The sequence below is a fragment of the Perna viridis genome, chromosome 9 (genome assembly GCF_037379345.1).
Source record: "Perna viridis isolate PV_CMFRI_1.1 ecotype Kerala chromosome 9, ASM3737934v1, whole genome shotgun sequence".
Lineage (NCBI taxonomy): Eukaryota > Metazoa > Mollusca > Bivalvia > Mytilida > Mytilidae > Perna > Perna viridis.
In genome coordinates this window covers 35,737,369-35,759,065 of record NC_142453.1, presented here as the reverse complement: position 1 = coordinate 35,759,065, position 21,697 = coordinate 35,737,369, and the positions used below count along the sequence as shown (strand labels likewise).

Sequence of the window (21,697 nt, the reverse complement as noted above, 5' to 3'; positions counted from 1 at the left end):
AAATCAGCATAAAATAAATCAATCAAATTCTTTTGAGAGGTTGTTTGTTTTAATATATGCATTTCAATGTTTAAAGATATGAAAATTCCTTTATTGGTCGTTCTAGAAAGAACATTACCATTAATTTAAAGATCTTTTAAGCTTCAATTTAAGCATAATTGTTTCGTTATAGCCTAGGACATTTACACCTTTTAACAATACCTTGTTTTTCCTTTGAAGTGGACGAAACAGTAATGAAGAAGGGATCCATTTATCATACTATAGTATAGCCTCCTTAGCTAACACTACAAAATGTAGGGCGTTTTGCATGTTATTGAAGAAATTTAAACCTGAGCATGAATGCATTCAGAACTAAAACACAGCCTGCCAAGTGGTATGCAGGTGTCCTCGTCGTTGATTGAATACCCATGGGAGCCTTGAGCTGACATTTTACATCCTGGTGTGGTTGTTGTCCCTTTGGCATATTCACCATATCCAATTTCATTATATTGGATAAAAATAATTTCTTTGAATATGGAATATACAACGACATAAGAAAAAGGCAAACAGAAACTATTATTATTAATGACAAAATGTGCACCATTAAAATGAAAGGGTGGTTAGAAATAACGACGGCAACCTCTAAAAATGTAAAACGAGAGGAACAATGTTGTGTTTAAATTTGAATAAATGTTATATGGTAATAAATCACGGTCCTTTATATTTGTAAAAAGTCAAGTGTTAGACATATTTACTACAATCTAACAAGATTTAACATATTTTGAAATGATTATTATGTCTTCAAAAGTTATCACCGTCTACTAAAAGAAAGCATAAATTATCGACATTAGAAATGTTATTTATGATGTACTTCTATGGTAACACTGTCTTTGCTTGAGCATACGTTTTTAATGAAATTTAATTATAAATATTTTGTTGAAGTGAAAAGATGCTATTTGCACTCTTTCCCTTCAGAAAAAAAAAATTAGATTAGTCCAGTATTTCCGGTTAGCAGGAGACAGCGTTATGAATGAAATCATACGTTAAAAAGACATTTTAATTAGAACTTGTTTTATCTTCTATTCTCCCCTTACCACCCATTCCTGATTATCTGTTTTATATTTCCTTAGATTAAATGAATGCAAAATATAAAGGAGAAAGGGTTTATCTATATTATGTGGAGATCAGTCTTTTAAAAATTTATCAAGCTTCAATTAATTTTCTCAGTTTATTGTGTCAAGTCAATAATAAATTGTAATACATATTGAACGGCGACAATCAATAGACTTAAAGTCAATTTTACATCTACGACCAAAGATTAAACCTAAAAGTAGACAAACATTTGTTCAGTAAGGTCGGGGGTTTTTAATATTGAGGAAATATTTGTGCTATAAGGTCGGGGTTGTTGTGGACATATTATGCCTTCAAAGATTCTTTACTTTCTTGCTTCAAAGACCTCTGCCATCAAGGTAGGACCTTGTCAATTGTAAATTTTAATTTACTTTTTTTATTTTCCGTATTAGGTTTCGCTTACATGAAGAAAAAAAACATGTTCATGACGAAGTAAGTTTTTGATTTGTTTTAATGAAGTATTTATATACTTACGGATTAAAATTTATCCATTAGAGCTGATTGTTTTACTTTTATTTTAAGTATTAATAACATTTCATTGAACATTAAAACAAATGGACGATGACCCTAACAGTGAACCTGGTCCACGCACCCAGTTTTTAGTGGAGTCCGAGTTGCTCATTTGCTTTTGTAATTTTGTATGTATGTTACTTTATGTTCTTGTTTTCTGTGTCTGGTCTTTGTTCCTGGATTACATTCTTTTGATTATCCTATAACCTTGGTCTTGAAAATAGTCATATGAAGTTAAGAAACGATATTTTTTTCACGCACGTCCTAATCTTGATATGACGTATCAAATTACTTTTTCTTTCTAAAATGGCTTAGATGCATGCTATTACAAATGATTTTTTTGTGTGAATTGATAGTGACATTTACTGAATATATTCTTCAATTCAATAGCACACAATCGTCATTCGGTACATTATAAATAAAATGAAAGTTATGCGCCTATATGTGTAACATATCGACCTATCCTCATTATTATTAGTACATATTAAAATGAATGTCTATCTTGGTTTTTAGTTTTTAATATAGAACCTATAAGCCTTTGTCCTCATAATCTGATCATTTTACATTTCTACAGAGTTTTACAAGTTCAATCAATAAGCTTTCATTGTCAACATATCTGTTGAAAAATAGAACAAATGTAATACGGAAATCAAATCGTGCCTTACTTTTTCCTAGATCTATAGAATTTTACAGATATAGACATTGTCATTGATTCTCGATTAAAGCAAATGTTCCATGAATGATAGTACATGAAGAGAGACTTATATGATTTGAAGTTTTTGAAACGTGAATTTTTATCATGAGACTTTCTTGATATTCATATGAAGTACGAAACTTCATTAAGTTAATAAAACATTAAACATAAATCATTTAGAACAAAGTCGAGCAGTGTCTTGTTGAAATGAATTCTGAAAACTTTACGACAAACGTGATGACTTTTCATTCAGAATTGTCAACTTTCCTTTCATCTGTGGCAACATCCCTACAGCACCTGCGTATGGAGTGTTCATATCACAACTCATACGTTATGCCAGAGCTTGCCGAAACTACGCAGACATTTTGTATCGCGCTAGAACTCTAACAAATAGGCTTCTGTAACAGGGTTATGTTGCTACAAGATTGAAGTCATCACTACAGAAGTTTTATGGTCGTCATCATGAACTCGTGGATCGTTATGGTGTATCCATCTGCACTATGAAAACTTATTTATTCAACAGGTCATAGTTTTCCTTTCCTCGTTTGTCTACCCCGGACTTGACATTTTATGAGCAACTCGGCGGGTGTTTCTAGAAAAGCAGAGGACGCTTACCGTACCGGTGCACCTGGTCCATGCTCCCAGTTTTTAGTGGAGTCCGAGTTGTTCATTTACTTTTGTTACTTTGTATATATGATTTTATTTACTTTATGTTCTTTGTTGTGTATGTCTCTTTTCCATGTCGGTTCTTTGTTCTTGGATTGCATTCTTTTGACTACCGCTATAACCTTGGTTCCCTTGATTACGCTTTCAAAATGTATTAAAAATGGCGGAAAAAGAGCTTAAGAATTATTTAGTATAGGCAAGTGTCTGGTTTACTCGGGGTTCGGTAAAGATATGTTTCATTGAAAATAAGAAGAAAAACTTTGCGACTTAGTAACGTTTTATGTAAAAATCGTTAAGGAACTCAGTATTTGCTATCTTTAAGAATTAAAAATGGTGATATAATTGTAACTGTATTTCATTTAGCAATAATAATGTGAATAGTCATGTAATTACGATTTTATCAATTGATGACTTCATCCTGATATACCTGTACATAACTATACTCTTTATTTAAAATACTTTTAAACAATAATTACATATTTGTCTCATGAAATATTAAGCGCCTAATCCTATGTATATAATTAAGTTAAAACTAACACCCTTTTAAATGTAACCCAGACATTAAGTTCTATAAAAGGGATTATTATCCCGATTAGCTGATTATGTTTATAGGTCAAATATCAATCAATTAATATTGAATTACGGAAACAGTTGTTTTTGGTGTTGGTTCCCCATTTTCAATGTAAGTATTTTATCAAATTATTTAGGAAATTTATATTACTTATATTTGCATGTCAATTGATTATTGTTCGCAAAAAGGAAATGAAAATAGTCGTAACTATCACTTTGTTTTCCTGTCCCGTTTGTGCTTTTATTGCTCGAAATTAAATCAGTCAAAATGATAAAAGATTAAAGGCATAATATAGAAAATTGTATTTTTTTCACAAAATAAATGACGATGTATATTAAATAATCGTTACCAGTTTTCACAATTAAGAATTTTCAGGATAAAGTCTATATCAAAACAATACATAATCCATGTTCCTTTATTGCTCAATCAAATCGTTTATCTAACATAAATTGATTTTATCAGTTTGATTTATTTGTGTACACATTCTAATATCCAAGAATAAAAAAAGCAATAAGCTGATAAACACGATACTTGTTTTAGTATATAATGTATATAAATTTGACTGGTGTGAGTTTTAAACTCGCATTTAAATGTGAATTTCTCAATGTTTCCTGAACAAAATGTCAAACATATGAAAAGGAGGTTTATTAATTTGCAATTATATTTTCCTCTTTCAGGAAGAAATAAAGAAATATTAGTTCTAAAATATAACAATGAATTCCATTCTACATGGTGAAATATTCATTTATGACTTAAGTATTGGCCCTAAGATAAAATGAAAAATATGAAAAGGCATTTGTTTTCAATTTCATGTTAAAAGTAATATGCAGATATTATATTTGAGCAACTTTCTCACTACTTTTGATGCTTTTTTATTGACATTGGTAATACATTCTTATACAATGGAAAAATTGTAACATATGTGTTTTATATGTTTTGAAAAAACCTGAAAAAAATGGTTTAGGACCGTCAAGAAAAACATTTGAAAAACATATGTTTGAGACTAACAAATTAGTTCATGAAAAACGGTTTAATAAAAATCATATGGTAATTATACGTCTTCAATGGAACTTATTGTATGAAAAAGGTATGGTTTCATATAATTTAGGAAAACTGTTGTTCATATATGATTTATAGTAAAAAAAACTTTATATATTTCCATAATATGTTTTCATATGTGTCTTATGTAGTACAATTTTTCCTGTGATTCATAGCAATATAATCATAAAACAAATGGATTGCTTATTATGTATTGTACGATGTTTATTTTAAAAATCACCCTTCTCTACTTCTGTTAATTTATACATTTGTAATATACCTTCTTATGCAACTTACACAACCAAACACGCATGTTGATTTGTACATGCATCAGCATGACAGATCAAATGCTTTGTCACGCACATGGTTTAGAATTCTAACTGACATATGATTGGAACTTAGCACATCTGGCTTTCAAAGATAACATTGTTAGTATTGTTAAGGAACCTACATGTTGAAATATAAATGTTAACTGTAATGAAATATAGGTCTAAGCTGTGTATGGTTCAACAATGTTTTTAATCAAATTATTAATTATAATAACTGCATAAGGAACTTTTAAATCCTTTGCACTCGTCGTTGTTCTATCTACAGGTGGAAGTACTTAATATTTACCTGTACAAAAATCTAACTAATAAGTGTATTCGGTTGCCTTTCTTCTACCAGAGGTAATAAAATAAGATACATAAAGTGTTCTGGGTCTGATTTCTTAAAAATCTCAAATAGGAATTTTCCTCAAGCCCTTCCTCAACTCAAATGTCGGCCAACCAAATCGCTTGAAAAAGAAGATTTGAAGGCAAAATCAAGGAGATTTGTTTATGAAACTCAGATCAGGTCCTTTGTCGCAACTTCAAGTTGTTCCATTGATCTTTTAGTCATACTTTTTTTTCTTCAGCATATATGTCGCGTTAGAAACCATGACAACAATGTCCGACAAAAAAGTAACGACATACTGAGTATGTCGCCGGTTAACATGTCATAACGCCAGTTTTGAATCGCGTTTTCCTTACATCAGATTTTGGATAAATGGGCCGTTATTCTGGGTGCATTATAAAATAATCCATGTGTTGGTAAATTGATGTCGTCGTTAACGTTAATTGAATGCCCCCTCCCCCCCCAACGAATTTTAGGTAGTGGCCAGAGTAGTAAATGTATCAAATTAAACATAGAATAACAATACGTATAGGTAAAGAAAAGAGAATGATTAAATCACAGTAACAGAAACGGAATGTTTGTTTAAAAATAAAAATTATCAAATGGCAGTGTTGATATAAAATAAATCACTCAGTACATTTGTGAAATTGGGCTGAGTACTTATCATGCTAGCGTAGATAGATGTGTACATGTAATATAGTTAGTTTTTATGTCACCGTTTAATTAACAATGCTACATTTCAATAACTTACAGTATTTAGCCTGTAAAAATATTTTAATCAAGCAAAGTTTGAATTGGGTAAAAGCAAAGCACAAGGTCGATATAAAGTATACAAAAACTGTATGACACCAGCATGTGTTTGACAATAGTACTTAAGGTTTTGACATAAAATATTTGATCTTGACAGTAACATTCTAAAATAGGGTAACATACTATTATGAACTGTTTACTCAATTGAAAGTATGTTTTTTTCACAGGATATTGTGAGCATTTAAAGGACATTTTCCTTTATGCAAGTTTTAAAAGAACACAAAACTATAGTATCACAATAATGATATCTTCAAATATTCAATAACTGATTGACGAAATGCACAGATGCAAAAGTACTTCACATAAATACTTTGTTGACGTAAGGAGTAAAAAACAAATATATATAAGATTATCAAATTAATGCTTATAATCAATTTTATTTCGAGTAATTTAAAATTAAAATAGTCTCGCTCATATAACTATCGTAAGTATTTCCAATGAATATAGATTGATCATCTTAATCTTGAATTTGACGATTCTATTCGCTACACAGCTACGCTATATAAAAATATATGTTTCGCTGGCCGGGCCATTCCTCCTCGTAGGATTAATCTAAGGTTGTAACTTAGTACACAATGTATGGTAGTACGGGACATCTCTTCTAGGTGTTATCATGTAGGATAGAGGTTCAAATTAACGATGCATGTCACAAGAAATCATATTATACAAACGTCTCAGGATGTGACCACTAAATTCGCTACCCAGCTCCGTCGGATCAAATTGATACCGGGAAGAAAATGTAAGCATAGAAAGGTCTGAAAAATCCCCAACAACGTTAGAACTGTCAAATTTGCGGAGAAAATGTTTGTCCTTCCCTCCGCGGGATTCTAACTCGTGCCACTGTGACATCTATGGCAACACCGCTTGCACAAAGTCCAGCACCCTAGACCACTCGGCCAGTAAGGCCATTCAAAAATATAGCTTTTCGTAGGATTAATCTGAGGTTGTAACTTGAAGTACGCGATGTATAGTATTAAGGGACAGCTCATCTAGGTATTGTTATGTAGGATATATATATATTTTTGCCAAAGCCTAAAGGATACTTACAGCGGTAGTTGTTAGTGGAGAAAATGCCTAACATGGTCATATAGGTTAAGATTTCACGAACGAGTACCACCCGCTACAAGCACTGCAGTTGATAATGTTCCCCAAAAACCAAATTGATATACCATCGATTGAAAAATAATAATAGTGGTTGTACATGTATTAGTGAAATCATTGTATAAATAAACTAGTACATAGAAAAGGAATAATTCAAATATGCTGAATTAAGCCGATAACGTGTTGATAAGTTACAATACTCCGATCCATTATCAAAATATTAAGATATTCGATTTCCAAATATTATAATGTGTACGGAAATATTGCAATATATGGGGAACATTTTAACTGCCATATAGGAAAGATATTAATGAAATAGACCGCAGCTCATGTGCAACATTCAATTTTGATAAAATCTGTAAATATTTTAGAATAACTACTTATATTGAGTTTTTTTATTCATACTTTAAACAATAATTTATATAATGCCCTGTACATACGTGAAAACAGTGTTTGTGTAGGATCTTAAAGGGGTAGATCTAGGGTAAGGGGCATAATTCTTACAAATCATTGGAACGTTTGTATTCAGCATTTTATATCAACCTTAGGTAAGCATCAAAGTAACTTGAACTGATTTTATTCTGTTTCAGATGAAAGCTTGATAGACTTTGGCACTGATTTCAAAAGTTATTCCCTTATCCTAGTCTATCTCCTTGAGGAGTGTACTGATGAAAAGGGTGTGGCACGTCAGCGTGTACACACAGACGTGTTTATGGAAGTATAGCAAAAGTTAAACTCTTCATAATTATTTGGTAATTGTTAGAAATTGAACAGCGATATTTAGCAATCTCCATCGGTTTGGATTATATATTCATTGACTATGATACGTCGGGTATTGTTCTTATGTGACATTTTTATACAGGTTTCGTTTAATACGGCTGTTTTGACTAAATTCAGTGGTTTATTTATGATTAACAATTAATGCTTACAGTGCCAATCATTTCTTCTCCCCAACAAATCATAATTGAATGTATAGATGGGAAGGCATTAGAGCTAGTTTACAAAAATCATTTAAAATATGTCCATTGGCTAAGTTAATCGCATCTACCCAAAAGAACTTGAAATAAAGGATACTACAGACACTGTGAAGTCAGCCTCATATCTTGACCTACACTTAGAAATCGATGGTAAAGGAAAACTATTGACCAAACTTTACGACAAACGTGATGACTGTTCATTCAGAATTGTCAACTTTCCTTTCATCTGTGGCAACATCCCGTGTGAGTATTCATATCACAACTCATACGTTATGCCAGAGCTCGCCGAAACTACGCAGACATTTTGTATCGCGCTAGAACTCTAACAAATAGGCTTCTGGAACAGGGTTATGTTGCTACAAGATTGAAGTCATCACCACAGAAGTGTTATGGTCGTCATCATGAACTCGTGGATCGTTATGGTGTATCCATCTGCACCATGAAAACTGATTTATTCGACGGGTCATAGTTTTCCTTTCCTCGTTTGTCTACCCCGGACTTGACTTTTTATGAGCAACTCGGTGGGTGTTTCTAGAAAAGCAGAGGACGCTTACCGTACCGGTGCACCTGGTCCATGCTCCCAGTTTTTAGTGGAGTCGAGTTGCTCATCTACTTTTGTTACTTTGTATGTATGATTTTATTTACTTTATTATCTTTGTTGTGTATGTCTGTTTTCCATGTCTGGTCTTTGTCCTTGGATTACATTCTTTTGATTACCGCTATAACCTTGGTTCCCTTGATTACTCTTAATAAAATTGTTCTTTGCCATTCTAACTGTGATCACAGTTATTACTATTTCATTCATATATATAAAAGATAACGTATGTGCACTCATATAGCGCTAGTGTGTAATCTGAAATTTTTGTTGGTTGAACATTTGCTTTGTCAATAAACGGACATATCATTTCAAATTGAATAGAAAGAGCTGATCATACATCAAAAACTCGTCATGCACCTTGTTTGACCAATCTTTCTAAAATGTGATTTGAAGTTATACAAACGATTTTTAAAAGTATTAAATTCGTAGCATTTCCGATATTCTCTTTCTTTTTGTAGGGTAAACGTTTTAAAGTAAAACCTTTTATATACAAATTTGTTCAAATAGCCGTAAACACAATGAGTTTTAACAAAATTAGATTTTTAAAGAGTCATAAACATGTATTTTGGTGAATTAAGGCAATATACGAGTACAGTTACAAATGCCTTTAAAAATTGTCATTTTCATCATGTATGCAATCAATTTCACATTTTAGTTAAGCTGAGCAACATAACAAGAGAAATATAAATTTGCTTTAAAAAGTACAGGTTTATAGTAAATGTAATGAAATATTTTGTAACTATCCTTTTTAAAGATTTTTTTTCTTGTAATCTTAAGATATAGGTTTGTTTGACAATGCGTGGTTGGTGCATGGTCGTTACGCTAACCATTGCTCTGTCTTTTTGTGTAATCTGCAATAGTCTGTTTTCATATTCCCACGTTGTATAGTCTTTAACAACCAAAATATAGAAACACGAAAGAACTTGATCAACGCTCTGTGATTAAAATTCGTAAACAGATGTAATCACTAGGAGAAACACATCTAACAATGGTAAAAGGGAAACCGATTGAATGAATAGTTAATAAAAAAAAAAGAAATGCATAGCCATTAGGAAAGGTTCTGTTATATCTTGACGTTAACTGAGATATAAAATATATAAATTGTGTATGAAAACAGATTATTGGAGTGGAATACCTCATCAATAAAGAAAAATCTTAAGACAGCGTTTCGTGCCCTATCTCCTTGTAATAGATACACAGCATGTATATTATAAAACAGTGTTTACATTTGATTACCTTCGCATCTTAAATATCATAGCTAGGTTAATTTTCTACCGTTGAAGTACAAAATTGTGTGTATCTGAATTACTGTTGAAAACTTTCAATCATGTTTTAAGATCAAAGTGATAAGTATCCTGCAGTCATACTTAATAGACTGTACCCAGTCTAAATTATTCCGTTTACGATCGCGTAAAATAAGAAATGAATAAAAATCAATTACAATTATCTCTTCTTCGCTTAATATACTTTCAATTAATACGTGCATGCTTTTACATGACCAATGGACATGGCTAACATGGGACCTTTAAGTTAGCTGGAAATTGAAAACGTTGCAATCCAACACGATTCAAATATTTAGTATGTAGATTATACTGTTGAAGCATGAATATTTCATGTACTAGACAGAGATTATGTACTTTTTATGGTTAGTTATTACATTAACGTTAATTATTTTATATTACAGGTCGGAGACGCGTAATGAAAGCTTTCATTTAAACTTTGAGGACCCAGTACGGTTTAAAAGATCTTGAGTGAACTCTGTTATACATACGTCCAAGGTAAAACAAATATGAAAGATTCAAACGATAAAAGAATAAATTAGTTTTCAAAGGATCTCCTCAACACAACAACACGTTAAACATAATTACAGCCTTTAAGTATGATTTCACAATTGATAATTTGAAGATATTGTTTTGAAGTATTATTAAAGAAACATAATGTAATCAAAAGAAATAAAGTAACGTCACGCAACACGTCACAATGGATGGTGTCAGTTCGTCCAGATTTCCACCATTGATAAGGTTCTCCGTTAGTGGAGTAAGATCGGTAAGATCAGAACCGACTGACAGAGGCTGGGCGGGAATTAGAACGTGTTTAATAGATAATCCAAGGGATGATGAATGTGACAGACGACAAGAGGTGTGGACGTATCAAAATAGAAATAGAGGAGTTGTTAAATCGCTTTTAAAGAAATTACCGAACATTCCGTTCCGGGTTAAAAAGAAGAAAATGAAACAGCGAGATATTGAAAACGAAAGGGATAGAATAAGACAAACAATATCAAAGCTTCCTAATATATCAAATACCGAACATCTGATAGGAAATGGAACATTTGGTCGAAATACAAGCACGCGACCTCTTGGAATGTCAAAGTATTCCGAATTTCACTTCCGAACTAATGATCAAGGACATCATAATGTAGTTGACATTGATATTGAGAGAAATTATGACGACAATAACAATGAAAATGAAATAGAACAAACGTCTAGTCGACTTCCAGTGTTAACAGATAGACCGACAAGAACAAGCCCGGCGAAAATGTATAACAAATTAGACGACCGTTCGAAGAAGGTTTCATTCTCTACGAACGACTTAACGAAAGAAATAGATAGGAGGAGTCCATCCACAGTGTCTGGAACTAGTACAGTATCAGATAGTGCAATGGAAAATTACGGGCACACTAGTTACGGAATCAGTGAAGTGACACCCAGATCTGTCTTAGATGTGTTTGGCAATAATGATGACGATGAAACTAAAACAAAGAAAACCCAATTTGTTGTGTCAAACAATCATCAGAAGTGGTTTAAACGGGTTGTTGGTGACAAAGAATTAATTGCAGCGAATGACTATGAAAATTTCGCAAGGATATCGCGACCCGAAGGTGTATCGGATAATATCCCGGTAAATGGGAAAATTCCTCCAGAGAAGCAATATTCGAAGTCTGGTTGGAATGTGCGCTCTCAACCATTTTATTCAAATCAAACAAACAAATCAGTGAATTCTACAGGATTTGATAAACATGACAATAAAATGTCTAAACTAAGCTCTACAAAGGTAAGTTCTAGATCAGTAGAATCGAGGTTTAATGATTATAATAATGTGAGACAAAACGACACTGACAAATTCAAGAGATTTGATCGAGCTTATCAAACTCAGACACTAACACAACATAGAATAGCAGAAAGAGTAACACAATCAAAGTCACCTGATCGGAATGGGAATCTGTCGGAAAGGGGGAGACCATTAGACCGAGATAGATCACCAGAACGAAATATAAATGCTCAATCACAAACGCCTAGTCGACTTGCCGATCGTCTTGCCATGAATAAATCTCCTGAACGATTAATGCAAGGGAGTATTCGTAACAATCTCTCTATGGGTAATTCTCCAGCTAGACTGGATCAAGGAAATTATCGAGCGTCTCCCCAAAGACATAGTAAATTAGCAACCGTAGAGCAACAATTCAATGACGTTGGTGCGTATACTAGTAGTCCATATTTATCGCCTAGTCCTAAATTCATGGGTGAATATAAACTATCGAAATCTCCCCCACCTGTCTCTCCCGGAAGATACTTTCCGATCTTTCCAACAGATGGAACGCCTATGAGAAAGATTGGTGGGAAAAACAAAATGCAAAAATCAAATTCTAGACAAGACAATATAGTACTACCTCTTCAAGAAACCGATACCTATCTGATATCATGAAACATGTCGAATAAAACTGGACATAATATCATAAACGTTACCGAACAAACTAGATCTGATATCATTTACGTCCAATGTAACATTTTTCCTTGACAAATTGATATTATGAACGGAAAATGTTGGAAGTATCATTCATAATCAGCACTAATTGAACTTCATCTAAGATTTTAGTGTGCACAATCCATAAGTAGCAATCAAAACAGATAGGAACATGTATCATGGAAATGCGTGAATTGCCACGCAAGTTCCGAACATTTGACATCAAATGACGTCAATCTTATTTCTCGCTACTCCTTCTTTCAATGTAACTTAAGCAAAGCAACTATATCCAATTACCAAAAGAATGTCATCCTCTGTTGTTTCTCGTGATAAAACTAAATATTAAATGTTGTTCATTTGAATTCGTGCTGCTAAGATCCTTGTTCTTTCGGGATATACTGGAGATTTTTTGTTTGTTTTCATACACTTTGTTGATTTGTTATATAGTGGAAAGTCTTTTCTCCAATAAAGGAAATATGTTGTTTTATATAAAGGTATACTGGTAAGTTACTAATTCAGATGTCATATCTTCGAAAGGCGACTCGTTCTTTAATAGACACGAAAATTTTGGCAATGCGATTCTTAAATATCAATGTTTCCTGTTCATAAAAATATGAAAAAAAACGATTTTTGCAAAATAAAAAGTAATCGCTGGAATTAAGAGTGCAATCTATTTTTACCTGAAATTAATGTCAAGTTAATATCAAAATGTCTAAAGAGAAAGGATGGGAAATTTAATAGAATATCTAGATACAAAAATGCATATACCTACCACAAGTCAAATACAACAAATGGAGTAAACGCCATGCAACTAATGAAATATGCTGGTGATGGTCTCATGAGAACGTGAAAAAAAAGAGACACTGAGACCTTTTCAACTGAAGAAAAATACAAATCAAAAATATTTTAGAGCGAAGACTTGTTTCAATAATTTATACTGGCATAAGTGGAAATTATATTCAATAATACGGTTAAAAAGAAATCAGGGAACTTAATATATACGATGCAACATGTTTGTGATCGGCAGCATCAAAACCACATACATAGAAAGTTCAGGGAACTTCTATCCACTGAAGTTAATTACTGTAAATGTATTCATTTTCGGTGTGTACTAATTTTCACTTTTCTCGAAGTGGACAGAAAATCGCAAAAAAAAAGTACCCGCGAAATTTTTAACACTATGTAAACGCTTGATATTTTTTTGATATCGCGAAAATTGGTACCCGGCGAATATATTCACTTGACAGAATCCGTGAAAAATTCGCAACCACGAAAATTAATACCTTTACAGTATTTTACACGCTTGAATCCTTTAAACTGATATGGTTAAGTCTAAACTAATATCCGTAATTTTAGCTGCCTTATTTTTATTGATTGGTAGACTGGTTATAGTTCTATATCCACTGGAAAATAGTCCATGCATATCATCATGAGAAATGACTGTGATTAATAAGAGACACTGTTTATCAAATTTAATCATGGCATTTGGAAATTATGAAAAGAAACACAGGAACACTCAAAGAAGGCAGAGGGCGTGAGTCTTCAAGGATAAGATGCCACTCCATTTCTAACAAGAAAAGCCATTGGATTAATAATAGACATATGTGCAAATTGATAATTCCTATTCAAATATGCAAATTTAATACAAATATCTAAAATAGTACTTCAATAATATTAATTTGAATTTTATTGTTGAAACTAGAAAACCATTATAAAATTGTTGTTTTATTCAAGTTGTTCAGTTTCCATCATGAAAACAATGTACAAAATTTACACTATTTAAACATACACTTGTTCACAATTAAGCACACATAATATAAGCAGTAGCTGATTATTTGGTATTGAATATGGGTTATAGTTGACATCAGTGCCAAAAACTGAGTCTTTCATACTGATTTAGTCAAATCAATATAACTGACACTGTGTTCCTCACACATACCTGCCAAATGTCACTATTTGTAGTGGATTTTCCCCATGAATGCATGAGAGCTTCAAAATTCAAATTTTCAAAAAGCAATATTGACCACAATTTACAACCCAAGACTCAAAGGAGTAGTGCATTAGATTTGTTTTGCCAAACAAAAGCCTGAAAACAAGAGTTTGATGAATTTGAAGGCCCCTAAAATGTTATTTAGTTGTTGATTACTATGTGTAAAACCCCAATGAACATTTTCAAAAGTTGGCAGGTATGCTAACAGTGATATGAACTTTAAATCCTAAAAGTAATTAAGTACAAATCCAAATAAAAACCAATAATACAAAGTGATGAAAAACCCATTTAACAATTGATGACTTTTTGCTCTACATACCAACATTTTTTCCTTACTATAGTCCTTTCACTTTACTGACCTTTAGGAGAAAATCACACATTCATCTCCCTCTTAATTCTTAGATCAACCAAATCAAGAACAATAACTCTTGCAAAGTGCTAGTTTCTCATACAATCTATATATAATTTATCTCAAAAGTGCAAAAAAAACAATGAAATACTTAACCTTGTTATAAAGACCAATGAAATACTTAACCTTGTTATAAAGACCAATGAAATACTTAACCTTGTTATAAAGACTGTAACTGAATAAAAAATAAAAGTAAATTTTGTGGGTTTTTGACATGTATGAATCACCTTCTGTCTATTTTTTTTTTATTATTAAAACTGTATTTAGTACTTTTCTTACTAACCATACATGTAGTCAACAAAAAACATTGAAATCTTATAAATAAATATTTCATCTTTTTGGGATATATGAACCAACGATCATATTTCTAATGAATTACCTCTGCAAATGGTCTTAAAAGTGAAGATTATGAATCAGTCAGAAATATTTTGTTCTTCTTATGAAAATCTCAGAACGTCTGCTTGATCATTTCCCAAAAGAATTAAATTTTGGAACAATTTTGGCTTGCACTTATGAATTGTTATAATGAAATAAAAAATCATACAAATATCATCTTTTCCTCTTTCTTTTACCAATAGTAAATAGATATGGTTCAGGACTTTTTTACCCAAAAAGACAGAGTAAAAAAGCACTCATAAAAATAATAAATTATGCTAAAATTGATATCTACAAAACTATAATTTAACAACAAACAAGTATCCTTAAGCAAAGGAAAATGTGGAAGCACATATAACATGAGGTTATTAATACATGTATGTTGTGATCTCAACAGTAGATATCTTTTAGTGACAATTTCTGCTACTTCTCAGGCTCAACATTAATTCAGATTCATGCAGTCCTTGTAATTATCTTCTCTGGGGTCATAAAACAAAACAAACAACCCTAGTATGTGCAATTTCAATACTTTAAAATTTTGCCTGAAAGCCATTACTCTTGCAAAGAGCAATGGCTAAATAAAACTGTTTGAATCTAAACATCTCAACTTAATTTATAAGAAAAAACAAACAACATATTCATTCTAAAACTGAGTTTTTCTCTATGTATATAGTACCCTTTCTACCGGTGATGAAAACAAGTGTTACATGTGTGTGTGGCATAAACTTATGAACAAAAGGCAAAGTTAATTAGCTGCCCGTCAGGGTGAAATGGGCAGAGCGTGATAATGATGCACACACTATGTTCAACAAATTGGTCACAGCTTAGTTTATGGGAGTAAAATTTGAAGAATTTTCAATAATAGTTCAAAGTTTAAAAACCCTTTTTTCTGAAATAAAACCTAACTTTCCAACAGGGATTTTGAATTATATTGCATGGTACTTTTTGCTTTTTCTCAATAAACTAAAATGGAAATGAGAAAAATGAACAATAATTATAGTCCAAGTCACCTCAGATTGTTTGCGGTTTTTAGCGTTTATTTTTGTAATTACTCGACGGTTCCTTTCAAAAACTTGCCATTTTATTCATGTCGTTCAGTACTATGATTCCCTTACAAATATTTTTCGTTCTTACCTCCGAGATTGAAAAAATTCAAAATTTATTTTTCCTACGTGAATTTTGCATTGAACGTATTGTTTATCCGCCATCTTGTTTCTATGGATATTTTGAAATGTTCCCTATTATCTCACAATTGAAGAGCTGAAATACCATGATTTCCCACCATATTTCTGCTCTTTACCTTTAGTAAAAGACAAAACCAGAAGTTCCGAATGAAAATGCTACAACTGGTACTTAATAAGAGTCTTACCACATAAAGTAATTAATTAGCAGGGAACCAGAAATATGGCGGGAAATCATGTTATTTCACCTCTTCAATTGTGAGATAATAGGGAACATTTCAAAATATCCATAGAAACAAGATGGCGGATAAACAATACATTCAATGCAAAATTCTCGTAGGAAAAATAAATTTTGAATTTTTTCAATCTCGGAGGTAAGAACTAAAAATAATTGTAAGGGAATCGTAGTACAGAACGACATGAATAAAATGGCAAGTTTTTGAAAGGAACCGTCGAGTAATTACAAAAATAAACGCAAAAAACCGCAAACAATCTGAGGTGAATTGGACTATAGGGAATAAACAATGTTGGTAACAAAATTAGTCAAAAGTTTTATGTGTATCACAGATTTCCCAAACTTTATAATTTCTAAGTAGAAAAGCTACTACTCGTATCAAAATTGTTATTTTTTCCTTCACATTAGTTTGCTTCATATTCAAATAAGATTTATTGTACAACGTACCTAACTTTCATTTATAAACCTAGAAGTTCTTATCTTCAAAGTAGGCTTGTATTCTCTGAACTAGTATAAAAAATTCATTAATGAATTTAATCTCTATTATACATGCATGTTTCATATCATCGTGTCAATGTCATCTTGAAACCTGTTGTATGACAGATAGACTAACTGAAACTAAAGCCGATGATCACTCTTGTAGATCGAAGGAAGAAAAAAAGAATGATTTTACTAGGCATGCATCTCCTTTGCAATTTTTCTCTCAAACGAAACACAATGAAATAAATGAGGATATAAAAATCCCATCTCCCACATCCAAGTGAAAATTAGCCAGGGAATGTTGCATTTTACAATAAATGCAAGTTCCATAAATGATGGGAAGGTAAACTTTTTAATATTAATTTGAGTCAAGTCAGGAGAAAGCTGATATTTAAAAAGTTGGTGTTAAATGATAGTCCCATTACAGCCCAAGCATAAGCAAACAATTCCAACAGACCTGTTTTACTTAAATACCACTAGTGTTAAGACGGATCATAACAGTCTTTTTCTGTAAAATTAAGGAGCACTATAAACATAACAATTAGGAAAATTTGCTGATTGAAAAAAAATTCTTCATTAATGTAGTAAAAACTTGGATTTGAAGTTCAATTAAAATTGTTTTACACAGTGGTAGATTAACCCTATTGTAATACACTATAGTAAAACTTATTTAAGTATTCAGCTGATAGAAAACTTTATCATTGGAAGGTGATAACATATGGCATGGGAGCAACATACCAAAACAAAACAACATGGTATTGAGTTAAACCAGTATCAATACTCAGACCTTGTAAAAGCTTCATAACATGAAGCCTAACACACTCAGGTAAACCTTGCAAACAACTGGTTGACTTTCCATAATATACATCTGCAGTCAGTTCCATGAAAACTTCTAAGTATATAATTGATCTTTGCTTTTAATAATTTAACATGTCCTCTGATAATGCAATCAGAACTTTCAATCAATATGACACTCTGACTTTCCATGAAATCAACCCCTATAGAACCACTCTGCATTACATACTATGATAAATATGATTAAAACCATACCACTGCTATAGCACTTTTAAATATATCACAATTTGAGTTCATTTAAATACTGCATTTTGTTGTGGAGAAATTCTGTAACTTCCCAGGCTGATACTTGGTAACTTTTCTCTACTTTCTTCCACATATCCTTCTCTATAGCAATATCTTCCTGCAAGGTACACAAATAATACATATACATGAACATAATCATTCTTTCTGTAACACATACAAATTATGTATATACTTGTAATATGAAGTTCACACATACTTTCATCTAACTTACTCAATAATCTTTTTTTATCTATAGCATATACAGTATACATGGTTTTATATGACAATGACATATACTGTGACAACAATTCATTTATACAAAAATACTTAATACATTTGTGTTTATAATATAATTGCTGATCTTTTCTTCTTTCGTTTAGCTACTGTCATGTTTTTCTCCCATGAATCCAAATCCATTATCAATTAAAGTTTGTTTTTGTCTGCAAAAACATATGTCTTTCCTGCGAACTGTTCTGAGCAGAAATAAAAGCTATGTTGGTAAAGTAATGTTTTCCCAATTTTAGATTATTTTCAGTATGAATTTCAATCAGTAAGTTATATCAAAATATAGTTGCTGGACATTGCAAAGGCCTCTTAACAATTATTATATAGGTATCAGTCTTGTATTACATATTCCTGAGCGGGTGTACGTCAAAACATGGCAGCTAAAAAATATAATGCGCTTCCTTTTTGCCTTTTCCTGTTTTTGTTTCTTGGCAAATGACTATTATTTTTCATCACAAGTACAGGGTAAATATCTATCTATGACACAAAAAAATTGTTTTTGAGAAAGAACAGTATTTTCATGAAAAATAATCTTCAGGAAAGGGGTCCATTTTATGAACTCAAAATAAAAGTGAAAGTAGAAAAAGTCTATTTTTAGTTTGACCTGTCTTGGTGTACCAAAGTTCGTGTCTTTTTTTTCTAAAATGGACCTAAAACTTATTTTTGACATTTCCTTAATTGAAAAACATGGTCAAGAGTTAGATTGAAACTCTTTGTCTATTTTTTAAAAAATCATGAAAATTTAAGGTATACTATAGAAGCCTATAGGGAAAAGAATACAAGACTGAGACCTATAATACCTGAATAATTTTTAATGGAGTTGTGCTGACAAGGTAACTTATGTGGATTTTATTCACATCTACATATGAGACTTTTGCTACATTCCAGGTTTCCAAAAATTTTGTTCAGCAGTTTCAGAGGACTTGCACTGACAAAGTAACTTATGAGGATTTTTGGCAAATTTATAAGTTCAAAGGGCTTATCTCCTACAAAAATTAAGCGATAAAAAATTTCCTGGTAATCTGCACAACTAAATATGATGTTCTTGCTATATACCAAGTTTTGTAAAATTTGGTTCAGTAGTTTGAGAGGAGTTGCTCTGACAAACTTTGTGATAGACAAGCCCAAAACAATATGTCTACCCACGGAAGTGGGGGAAGACATAATAAGCAGATATATGTCATAAAAACATAACTGCTCATATACTACCCAATCATGAAGATTTATTTATTTAATCAAAAGTGAAATGTAATGATCAAATGTACAGGTAAAGGTTAATAATTAGGACAAAACTTACCTCATCAGCTGTGAGACCTTCTGTAAGACTGAGGTTAGAGAGATCAAGAGATAGAAATACAGGGTCAATATCTAGAACAGCTTGATGAAGATCTTTGGCTACCTTCTCTAATGATGATAAATGTTGATTATAATTCTCAAATGTGCATGGCTGAAACAGAAATGAGATGCAAGTTACAATGTTGAATTTGTTGAATTCAGAACAAATATTTTGCACAGAATTAATTGCCCCATTAAAAAAAAAAAAAAAATAAAACACTATAACTATTTTGCTTATATTACATTATACCCTAAATATTCAGCTAAAGCTAAGTTTAAAAATTATGTGTGTGCCCTTACTCAACTCCTTTAAAACATTTTTTCAAATGTTTTGTTAAGTTTCATATTACTGACCTTCAAAATCCCTCAACAATTCCTTGAAAATAAGAAGTAAACCACTTACTAGTTTAGCTGGTGCAGTATCTTTACGCTTTTTACTTTTCTTATGAAAAGATGACTTTAATGGTCTAAGTATTCTATGGCACACACCAGTTAATATAACTACATGAGATAAAGTCTGCAAAATAAAGAAAAAATCACATGAGCACGTAAGTTAATATTATAAACTACAGTGTAAATTTGTAAGTTAGAAAAGGGTTGATGCATTAAGCATGTTAAGTCTTCGCAGGAATCAGACAAAATGAGAAAAATTTGAAACATGCATGTAAAAACAACAACAAACTGGTTATTTCACTCAAGGAAGACCTTTTAATTTGAACCAACAATTATTTGATCTCTGCATCACTGGGGATGTTAGGAATTTTTTCTTTTATATACAAGAAAATTTAGTTTTTTTTGTTTTTTTTTGGTCACAAATTTGGTTTTCTTTCCTTGCTATGCATTTCATTTGAAATTATTATTCATTATACCAAAATGTTATGAAAGTGCATTTCCATGAAATTATAACTCATTGTAACAAAATTTAATTAAAGTTCTTTTCAATGATATTATAACCCATTGTACCGACATGAAATGGGAGCGCATTTCGATAAAGCTATAACCCAATGTACCAACATGATATGGGTGTGCATTTCAATGAAGCTATAACCAATACTACAAAAAAATCATAAAGAAATGCAATTCAATGAAATTATAACTCATTATATCAAAATGATAAGGAAGTGCATTTCAATAGAATCATGACCCATATTACCAAATTGATAAAGTAGCGTTTTAATGAAAATAAAACTCATTGTATCAAAATGATATGAAAAATACTGCCTGATTCTTACAGAGATTATTAGATTATTAAATATTTTTCTACGAGAGGGAGTTTCTCATGCCTATCTCATCAAGCAGCCTTGCCACGAGACAAGATCAGCATGAGAAACTCCCGCAAGTTGAAAAAATATTTAATAACCTGTCTATCGCTGTTTTGCTGAATTGTAAGGTATTAGTTTTCGTTTATTTTCAATAGTCTTGACCTAAATAAGTAAGTTTTATAAGCGCTGCAAAATACTCTTTCGAGACTATTTTTCGGTGACATGCTATGTGACTTCACGTATGTTTTGCAGTTGTGATACACATTATTTGAAAAAAAAAAATCAGCTAACTATGACAGTTGCGTTTAAAATTTGTGGAATAATTTGGGGCTTTATTCATTCTAATCGGGTAAGTTACTGTATGTAATCATTTTTCATTGTAGACTAGACAATATTGCCACAAATTAGCCATTATTTCATATGCAGTAAACAAAGAGATGATTATTTGGGTCGTCAAATATTCCTACTCTGTTGCTTGTATGTTACGCGAAGACATAGAAACTAGCGATAATTTTCATTCTCACTCGACTGACGTGAGATTGAAAATTATCGGATAGCAAGATGAAAGGGATTTTAAACAAAATAGTGATAA

At 31.7% G+C, this 21,697-nt stretch overlaps 2 protein-coding genes across 8 annotated transcripts in view; one reads left to right on the top strand and one right to left on the bottom strand.

The window, feature by feature from the left end:
* Positions 1-1,217: 1,217 nt before the first annotated feature.
* On the top strand, positions 1,218-12,966 carry LOC148608010 (uncharacterized). Of its 3 annotated transcripts, XM_088543839.1 has the most exons (3): positions 3,556-3,662; positions 7,745-7,906; positions 10,414-12,966. In XM_088543839.1, the coding sequence occupies exon 3, from the start codon at positions 10,710-10,712 to the stop codon at positions 12,432-12,434; it is 1,725 nt and encodes a 574-aa protein (XP_088399965.1). In that variant the 5' UTR covers positions 3,556-3,662; positions 7,745-7,906; positions 10,414-10,709; the 3' UTR covers positions 12,435-12,966. The 3 variants fall into 3 exon arrangements, with proteins under 3 accessions (XP_088399968.1, XP_088399965.1, XP_088399969.1); XM_088543842.1 differs by lacking the exons at positions 3,556-3,662; positions 7,745-7,906 and adding an exon at positions 1,218-1,448; XM_088543843.1 differs by lacking the exon at positions 7,745-7,906 and having other exon boundaries at positions 3,599-3,662.
* A 1,176-nt stretch (positions 12,967-14,142) lies between these two features.
* Positions 14,143-21,697, bottom strand: part of LOC148608009 (N-alpha-acetyltransferase 25, NatB auxiliary subunit-like) — a 36,335-nt gene continuing 28,780 nt past the window's right edge. For 4 of the 5 annotated variants that reach the window (XM_088543834.1, XM_088543836.1, XM_088543835.1 and 1 more), the window contains 3 exons: positions 20,247-20,360; positions 19,806-19,955; positions 14,143-18,341 (listed from right to left, as the gene is read on the bottom strand). In XM_088543834.1, coding sequence (XP_088399960.1) covers positions 18,219-18,341; positions 19,806-19,955; positions 20,247-20,360 — 387 coding nt within the window. In that variant the 3' untranslated portion in view covers positions 14,143-18,218. The remainder of the gene's footprint in view (positions 18,342-19,805; positions 19,956-20,246; positions 20,361-21,697) is intronic. The other variant, XR_015914924.1, reaches the window with a different exon arrangement.